Raw genomic sequence first — 10,152 nt, 5'->3', positions numbered from 1 at the left:
CCCCTCAAACAGCAAGGGCCCTCGGGAACAGATAGTAGGATTGCATCCCGGTTTCTGAAATTGAATAACGGAACTATAATAGCTCTTTGAGGCGCAGCAGGCTTAGGCGGGGGAACAAGTGCTGTGTGCGCTCGCTCAATGGTGAATAATGTAGAGAGCATCTTGGGGACCTAGACCGTTGTAATCCAGTCTCCCAAAAATAATTTGGCAGAGTCTCCGCTTTCTCAGGGAATCGCAAAAAACGTATATCGCTTCTACGTGACCTCCCTTGAGAGTCCTCTGCATGGTCATCCAGGCGCACCACTGGCTTCTGGAGTTCAAGGACAGTGTCACAGAGCGTACGAACCTCTGCTTGTAGGGTGCCTACATTATGTTCAGTAGTAGTTACCCGGTCCGATACTTTGCGTAGAACACACCACAGCAAGTTGACCTCAAAGCGACAGACTCATCTTATGGACCATCTCATCTTGTGTAGTTTAGATCATAGCTAGCACATCTGCGAGGGAGGGGGTTGGCTACGCAGCCCATGGCATCCCCTCGGCCTGGTCCGTCACGGTAGTCTTCTGTGCCTCAGGGATACGGGTTGTGCATAGTTAAGGATTTTGGAGGCCTTGATTTCCTTTCTCCCTCACCAACCACCAGGTAACGTGCTATCAGAGGAAATACCAGATGCGCCTCTGGATAATTCAGGAGGGTACCCGTCGTACCCCACAGCCAGGGGCAAGCAATCATCCAGACTTCTATCTCCCCAGCCATAAGCTGTTCCCCAAATCTCAAGGAGGTCACATCAGTAGACAGCCAACCCAGCTCATAGCCCCACCACAATCTCCGGGGGGCACGATCAGGACAATGCGGGCGATGGGGCACTTAAACAATCTTCATGCAAGCAGTTCCATGCAGGGCCGGGGCCTCCCGATCTCTCAGGTGGCCACAGTCATTCACAAGTGTAGGGTCCCTTGGCTCACCTTCAGCTACCGCTGTAGGCCCCAGTCAACATGGGCCTGCTAACCAACAGTTGCAGTTCCCTGTGTGTGCCCAGTGTGAGTCACACGGAGGCAGTTGGTCGGCCGCTCTTCATCGGGCCATCTCCTCCATGGGGCCCACTAATCGTCTCTCTCCTGGTCTGTGCCATGCCTCTGCTACTAGACGCCGCTACGCTTAGCCCCATATTGAGTGGCATACACGGTGCCAGGGACTTAAGGGCTATAGTCATACCGGCAAAGACAATCCGCTCCAGGCAGGAGGCCGCTGCCCTCCAATGTGCCCCAGGTCAAAGGTGGTGTCACCACGGGGCATCCGTGGGAGATCTCAGACCACGGTCTCACAGACCCTATATCGCCCCCACCCCCCACAAGGGTCCGGTGGGGAGGGTTCTCTGCTCCAGCAAGTATCCGGATGAGCTTTCAGCAGGATTCTCCACCCTCTAGTGCCAGCCCTGTCTGAAGGCACAGGGCCCTCAGCTCAACTCCACTGCCGATTGAGGCTTCAAGGTCTCGGGGCAGCCGACTCAGAGTTGTGGTACCCCCATGAGCCCACTTCTTTTCAGTCCAGTAGGAATCACAAGGAGGCAGCCGGGCGGAGCAGACCACCTGCTCTGGGCAATAGAATGATGCCCTCTGGTAAGCCCGAGGACAAAAGCGGCATCACAGTAGCCCATCAATGGGGAATTCCTGTCTGGATACTGCAGGACAATGACCGGATGTAGTCTGTGTTGGCGGGAGCCCTAGTAGAGACTTCGAGTCTGCCATCTTGCCAGGCCACGCTCCCTCCCACTACATGAAACTGCTGCCTGATGGTCCATGGTAAAGTCAGGCACCAAAATACGAAATCTTGAAATAGGTCAGCATAGCCTCTGAAATCTTAAGAGTCTCTCACAAAACTGCATGTACATTTCTCAGGAGGTTAGAAGGTGATGAGTTGCTTTTCTGCACAGTGGAAAATATTGTCTTGTGTATTAAAAAAATCAGAAACCGCCCTTCACTACCGGTGTACAAGGTATTTCAGAATACTTGTTATATTTGCTAGATATCTACTTGAGTTAGCGGTGTATCAGGCTCTGATTTTTCTGATTTCTATGCTCAGAGGTTGAATTCAGTGGGTTGCACAGTTTCAGAACACTGAATGTGCCTATTTGCCTGGAGTTACTTTCTCTGTACAGAGCCAGACCAAGAGTTAACTTGGTCTCATCAAACATTTCAGGCAAAACTTAAAACTTGTTTGTCCATCTAAAACCTCAACCGCACTGAAAAAACGTCTGGTATTTTTGGGGGGCAGAGGGATGAGGGTTGGGGGTGGAGGGGTGGTTGGGGTGTTAGGTCTTAATTGGGAGAATATGTGTTTTACACCTAGCTGCTGTAGAAAGAAAATCCCATGAAGACGCAACATCTAGGTCTACAACAAAACAGAAACTGGGATATGGACCCAATTGCTGAGCAGACTGCATCAAGAAATGTACGCTTTTCCTTCAAAGAAGAATGCTGTGAATAGGCATTGGAGCATGAAGCTTGCACTGCAAGTGGTAAACTTAAAGGGCATTCACAACAAAATATTGCATAATAGATACTTCTTTAGTTGCAGTGGAGAGGAGAAGTGTGGCTCAGGGGTTAGAGGCGGCAGACCCGGAAGCTGAGATCGGCCCTGGACCAGGGTTCAATTCCCAACCTCGGCGGGTCTTGGGCTCAAAATTCCACGGACTCGACAATTCTCGCTCCGGTGCCTACTCGACTCATGGGTTCACACTCTGCGACTCTGGGCAATAGCTTGCTTAATCTCCACTACGGCCCCTCGCGGTGGGATGCCTGGCTTTCACCTTGTGGATACCCTGCCGGGATTATCTCACAGGGGAATACCAGGACAGGTTCCCTAAGCAAGCGCTTAGATACCGGGTCGGTGATTTGCGCTATATAAATACATGTACATCTCTAAGAAAGACTGTGTACACGCTTCTGTTTTCTGAACAAAAAAGCTAGAAAAAGAACTTGTTACCATGTCTGCAGAGTCAAACAACTGAATGAGCAGATGTTTACTGAACAGCCTTGGGAATTTATGACCAAGAAAAGTATCCAAATTGCATCCAATTTCTAAACAAAATTAGCATTTAGGTTGTGTAGCAAAGTAAGCACATCCAAGAAAAAAAAAAGGTGGCTCTCAATTACAAGCTACACATCATGTTATATCTACAGGTTAACAGAATTACTACTGGACGGCTCATCACAAAATGCTAATAAGAATGCCATTATATAAAAGTCCCAATAAGAACAGAAATAAGCATGTATCATCCACAAAATGCAACGGCTTTGATGACAGACCCATGTGAACAATGTCAAACCATGAAAAATTATTAAAGGCAATGCTGAAGAAAATGCTCCATTCTCTTTCTGCTTTTCTTTTTGTACTTTTGTGAAGAACTGATAACAAGAGGTCTTGCAAATAATTAAAGCAGTCTGAGGCCAAACTTGGAAAGGAGAAAGCCCCAAAAAAAACAATTTAAGAGTCATTCTCATATGATCTATAACACCAACTCCACAAGCCCAAAAGAGCAATGCCAGGGACGCTCCAGTCATAATCAGCCTGTCCCTCCTTGCGGTTTGTCTTTTTACGCCACTTGGTCTTCTTAACCCGATATTTGAAAAAGACAATATAATGATAGCATCTACAGAGTGGGGCACTGTGGGGTTTGTGACAATGTCTTCATGTGTCACTGAGGAGCTCCAAACTTCTTATAGCAAACAGGGCGGTATTCCAGGGCCAATGATTAGATCGTTGTATAATGTTCCACCTGTGAATCTAGAAGTTTCATGTGAACTAATCCCTTACCTCCACTGGCCACTTTCCTCAGGGATGAAAACAATGTCCTATTAGATGCTGCTTAATAAAACAAGAAAAAGGAAGAAAAGGACACTGAACAGCTCACCCACACCTTTTGTGCATGTAAAAAAATTAACACAGGCAGTGGGAACATGGTAAACAATCCGAGGTAATTAATCAACCAGACTATGGACCTTTCTGTAATATCTAATAATTATAAAGATATCCTAGTATTTGCATAATTTTGGATACTGCGAAAATGGTTCAATCTATCATATACATACTCTAGACATTATTGGCAGACGTCTAATTACTGGTTTATTTTTTTTGCAGATTTAACAGTTGCTTGATACAGTAACCAATATTTCAAAGTACAATACCTGAGATCGTTAACATCTCAAAAACAAGTGAACATCTTTATAAAGAGTTAAGATTTAATTTAGTTAATATTTAAAGCACAATTTACAAATATGCCTTGCTAGCTGACATAAAGACTTTTATATTGCGCACTACTGAAACACTTATTATTTTTAAATGATTGTGGTTCTCATTAAAAGGTGAATACATATAAAAAGCAATATAAAAAGAAACACTTTAAAGCTATTTAAATTGGCAAGGCTGCAAAAATACGAAGTCTCAATCAAGGCTCAATCCAGCTCTGTATTAATCAATTGGGCAGCAATCACAAAATATATAGGTGAGTGATACCAACAAATATGGGCTTCTGCACTCTGGCATTATAAATTGGTTATCAGCTCCACCCGACAGGTTCTTCATTATGTCACATGAATCCTGTAAAAAGTAAGCAGCAGCCAGTCACCAATCAATTCCCTTGTCTTATCAATGATTAAACCGGCTACTGACTTACACAAAGTAGAGCTAAGGCTGCCACAACTAGTGTAATAACGAAGGAAAGCAAAGTTACTGTTTCCAATTTTTTTTCTTTTCCCAAACAAACTCTTTTTATTTTATGGAATAGTGTAATTAAGATATGTTCAATGACTCCACAGACCTGTCAACTGAGTAAAGTGCACATGCGCTCTTGTCTGGTCAAGAACAGACTGCTCACAGTTGCTCGTGGTACTTGATAGAACTAACCGTGAGGACCAGTGATAGGGCAAGGATACCAAATACAGAGAGAGGCCTAGAAGGCTGAGGATTAGATTTAATTTTGTAATGTTATGAAGCCAATCTGAGTTCCAGAATCTAGACCATCGCGGATTCTTGAAAAAAACAAATCAGGGTTGCATGAGGTACAGAGTGTGAGATCATCTTGAATATTCTCTGCTGGAATTCCGCCACGTTCCAGAAGAATTCTGAAAAAAAAGTACATATTAATATGCAACATTTTTGATGTACAACATAATAAAATACATGGCTAAAACAAGACTGGCTCTGTAAATTGTAAATTAAAAAAATGTGTTTGCAATGCTACTGTAATGCCACCTCGATAAAATTGTCTTACTGGAAGCAAAGTTCTTTAGAAGTAGGAATTAGTGCAGTCAATTATGATCTAAGGATAGACGAAATGCAGATATTATACAAGACAATATTGGTTTAAAAAATATACTTTAATACACTCAATATTTGTTGCAGGATGAACAAAGGCTAGTGGTTCTTAACCTGTGATCTGGGGACCACTGGGGGTCCACGACTACTTACAAAATTAAACAACATTAAGTAATATTAACAAATTAATTTAACATTTTAAAACGTCTGTAAAAGTAAAGGAATTTGAAATTGGAGACTTAAAATTAACTCGGTATCCTCAGATTGATTTGGGGGAGCAGTGCAAATGCATCAAATATAATATAATATGGAGTATGGGTGGCCTCATTCAATTTAGAAAGCTCCAACCTTCCCATTAAATTAAAAACAAATGTTCTATTAGTCTGTGAATTAAATAAAATATTTCATTTTTTTATATTGGCTTGATGAATGCATGTTTCTGCATTTTTGTGTATTGTTCTGCAGTTCAAATAATCAAATTGCTTAGGCCAGGCTCCCCGGATTCCAGTAATGATTAAGTGGGGGTCCACAGAAGTCAAACGTTTAAGAAACAGTGACATAGATTACTCAGACCGTTTATAGTTGGAACTCATTAATGTGGCAATTACTTTCTCCAATCCAATTTGTTGAGTAAAAATATAACCGCTTAGAGTAGTCCAGTCGTGCTCTGTATTAATAAGCGTAATTTAAATATATACTTTTCATAGATCCACTCCTTTCTAAGCAACATCCTCATCCGTTACTTTTTCAAGAGGATATTTAATAAAAAGGGCTGTACTTAAGACCGAAAAGTCGCAATGGCAAGTAAAGACTGAAATGTGGATTTCATGCTCAAGTTATACTCCATTTGTCATATGTCAGTGTTTCATGTGGAAGCTCCAGATAACAGACTGAAATGACAAATGGTGAATGTAAAGATACTTTTTTTAATGACTATTTCCATGTTTTCCTCACAGGTTTAACTTATTTTTATACGGTGGAAATTTCTATTGAAACTGAACAACAATTATGGAGCTGAAAACCCAATGAAACCACAGACATGTAGACCTCATGCCCATATGCAATAGTGAGATGTGCCCCAACCAGCCTGGTCTCCCTTTGATTCAAATACATTTGGGTGGTACACCAATTGTTGTTAATGACACTCTGGAGTCAGCTTCACATTTTTTTCCAGAGGCAGCATGACAACTACCAGGAAAAGGTGTCTCGCGCTCAGAAGATTAAATCAACCGCAACCATTGAATCTCCCTCGAATGTGTCTATCGTGCTAAGTCTGTATACTATTCCGGATTTCTATTTATGCAACCATTCTATGCAGAACAGGAAAGATATAACTGATGAATATAACAACTTTAGTGCACTGTATTTGCAATAAAAAACTGGCTCACACTATTGAGCTTGGGATTAAAGATTCTTTTGCTATTGAAAAACGTTACCATCCAACTCATGTCAAAATCCTGGCTAGGGCCAAACCTTTATGAATGGCTCTTTTCTGCCAACAAGTGAACATTTCCATTAAAAGCCCCACAAAGGCTTTATACCCCCACTAAAATCACTACCAATACAGGCTGTATGAAATTCAGGTTTGAATACACGTGGTAAATTAGGTTGGCAACTAAAAATTTAGTTGACAAGTTCCTAAGAAAATACTTAACTCCGTTTTAACCAACTAAATTTCTAGCAACTTTAGTGAATAATTTATGTGAATGTGTTTTATATTCTGTGAGCAGGGTTTCTTTTGTAAACTCTGTACCTCGCCTACTTTCTTCCTGGGAATAGGATATGCATCTGTTAACGGTCAGTCTACTAATTCCCTCACAGAATACACTCATCCTTTAACTCCCAAAAGTCCTCTGTAACAATCTGAAAAACATGGGTTCACCCACTAGCTCAATAATACCCATACTATTGAATTCTGGAAGCTCACCCAATTTGCCCTCTTATACATCAGGCTCTCAATAAGTCAGAGAGGCCAGGAATAATTTTGAGAATGACATAGCCAAGATGTTACCTTCATGAAGGCTCTTATCACTTTTACCTGCATAAACCTGTGGCTACTAGTCTGTATCCCTTCTCTGGTAAATTGCAGACTCATCTCCCTCCTATTCTTTTGCAGCCTGTATGAGGGCGGTTAGCACTTGGATGAACAACAACTGTTTGACATTGAATGCAGGAAAGACAGAGGTTATCCTGTTTGGCAACACCACTTTTTTCTGGACACCATCTTGGTGGGAAGACAAATTAGGTACTCTGCCAGTGCCGATGAGGAAAGACAAAAACCTGGGAGTCCTTATGCACAACAAACTCTGCTTTGGAGACCAAGTAAACGCAGTCACTACCTGCACGCTTGTCACGCTTAGGTTGATCAAAAAAAATATTCAATTCATTCCTTTTCAGGCACAAAATACAGTGGGGACCTCACTGGTGATGTTGAAAGTAGATTACTGCAACAGGCTTTACCTTAATAAGCAGAAACAGCATCTAAAACACTGCCAATGCTGCAAAATGCTGCAGCCAGACTGCTCCTTGGAATACCTAGTTCAAATCTGTGGCAGCCAAAATTCGGAAGCTACACTGGCTGCCGATTAGGCATCCCATTACTTTTAAAAGCTTTGTGCAAGGCCTTCGAGGCCCTCCATAATATTGGCCCTCACTATCTTTGGCATAGCCTTAGCTGGTCCTCACCTAAGAGAACACTTCGCTCCTCAACTGCAAAGACCTTAACCCCTTCGATGCTTGTGACGGAACCATTCCGTCATCAGTCACGGTTGGGCTGTGCTGATGACGGAATGGTTCTGTCACAACCACACCCATTTAAATCGGGGCCAGCACAGGAGGAGAATTCCTTTAGCAGCGATTGACTTAATGGTACACACATTCAAGAATGTGAGCTGGGGAGATGAAAGTTTCATCTTGGGCACAATAAAGGCATGGAACCTCTCCCAGCCTTCTCACCTTCAGAAAGGAACTAAAAACAAGGCTATTTAATAACAAGGGCCCAGGCAGGGATCAAGCTGTTATGTCTAAGAGCCAGCGACAGGACACCTCTAGGTAGCTGTGCACTCAATAAACTCCTTTAACATAAAATAACATCTCAACCAATAAGGTCACCAGAGTCGCTTCAGCTTTGTCTAGCACTTGAACAGCAGTACACATGTAAACAGCGGCGAAACAGATAAATAGTTGGAAAAATCTCTGAACTGCAATTCCTAATTGGTAAAAATCCAAGGCCACTTGGAACATTGGACAGACTAAATTACACTGAAACACTACAGAGGGCACCAGCATCACTCCTGCAGATAACGTGATCTTTATGTAGACACTGGATACATCATCCTCATAGGAGATGCACAAGCAGATGGATAAAGGAAATAAGACTCTCAAATCTTTAATAATGGGTTATAGTCCAGAGATGAGGCTTATGTAGTAGCTGCTAGGTAGGAGTGTACCAGCGGCCATAATTGCACATGAGTTGAACAGTGTCTACAGCAGCCATGACTGATTGCGACAGCAATTCAAAGATGTAGCATTTGGGAAGAGCTGGAGAACGTAACAGTACATTAGTCAGAGTGTCAAAATGCATACTCAAGTATTCCACAAAGAACATAATTTAGCAGGCACAGGCTTTTGAACTTGTGATGATCACAGCCCAATAGTTCTCTTAGGTACCAGGCTTCTTCAAATAGGTGGCAACTATTATCCAATTCCTACAGCCTTTTGGAATTCGATTATGGATCCCGAAGCAGCCAGGTCAGAAATAGCCTGACAGTAATTCAATAATCTTCGATGAATTTCAGAAGTAATGGATACCTTAAGGTTGTAGAATATAGGTACAACAGAAATTAATCTGAAGCAAACAAAATCTGACTGACAGTACTTCAATTTCTTTTTTCACGAGATGGGAGAAATCAATAACAAGCATTTGCAATGCAATAGGTCTCGCATTTACGAGAGTTTGAGCTATTGACATTGCAAATGACAATGCCTTTTATTTTTGTTTTCATTTTTAAATCATAAACAAAAGGCATTGTCATTTACAAATCCAATAGATTAGACCCGCGTAAATGTGAGACCTATTGCATTGCAAATGCTTGTTATTCCTGAACGTACCTTTGCCCATCCAGTTCACCCCTCGGCATATTCTGAGTTTTTTGCCAGCACACAAAGCCGTACAAAAGGGGGTGGTAATGGACGGAGCATCTGAATCAATCAAACACTCACACCCAGTCAAAAGATCTGGGTTTAATCCATCACCGTTCTTTAGCCCACTCTGCCACCCCAGTTCAGACATGGCTATATGCAAATCAGTCTGACCCTGTGCCTCATGGGAACAGTCCAGCCCGAACTGCCAAGCCATGTCTTCCCTGGACCGGAAACAAGCTTCCGAGGACCGGTTTCAGGCATTCCAGCCGTCCTCAGCCCGGCTTGCTTGAACCCAGTGGCAAAGTGAGCAAGGGACTCACGTCTGAGCATACCCTGCCACACTTATGGCGGCCAAAAGCGGTACAAAAGGGGGTGGTGATGGACGGAGCATCTGAATCAATCAAACACTCACACCCAGTCAAAAGATCTGGGTTTAATCCATCACCGTTCTTTAGCCCACTCTGCCACCACAGTTGAGACATGGCTATATGCAAATCAGTCTGACCCTGTGCCTCATGGGAACAGTCCAGCCCGAACTGCCAAGTCATGTCTTCCCTGGACCAGAAACAAGCTTCCGAGGACCAGTTTCTGGCATTCCAGCCATCTTCAAGCCCGGCTTGCTTGAATCCAGTGGCAAAGTGAGCTAGGGACTCACGTCTGAGCATACCCTGCCACACTTATGGCGGCCAAAAG

General features: G+C 43.0%; 1 protein-coding gene across 1 annotated transcript in view; it reads right to left on the bottom strand.

Annotated features, from left to right (window-relative positions):
* Positions 1 to 4,102: 4,102 nt before the first annotated feature.
* LOC147698402 (purine nucleoside phosphorylase LACC1-like) overlaps positions 4,103 to 10,152 on the bottom strand; it is a 77,269-nt gene continuing 71,219 nt past the window's right edge. The window contains exon 6 of the mRNA XM_086935005.1: positions 4,103 to 5,123. Within this exon, the coding sequence (XP_086791131.1) occupies positions 4,973 to 5,123 (151 nt within the window). The 3' untranslated portion in view covers positions 4,103 to 4,972. The remainder of the gene's footprint in view (positions 5,124 to 10,152) is intronic.

Source organism: Lissotriton vulgaris, chromosome 8 (assembly GCF_964263255.1).
Source record: "Lissotriton vulgaris chromosome 8, aLisVul1.2, whole genome shotgun sequence".
NCBI classification, from domain to species: Eukaryota; Metazoa; Chordata; class Amphibia; order Caudata; family Salamandridae; genus Lissotriton; species Lissotriton vulgaris.
Note: the sequence above shows the minus strand (reverse complement) of the source record. Positions and strands in the feature narration are given on the sequence as shown.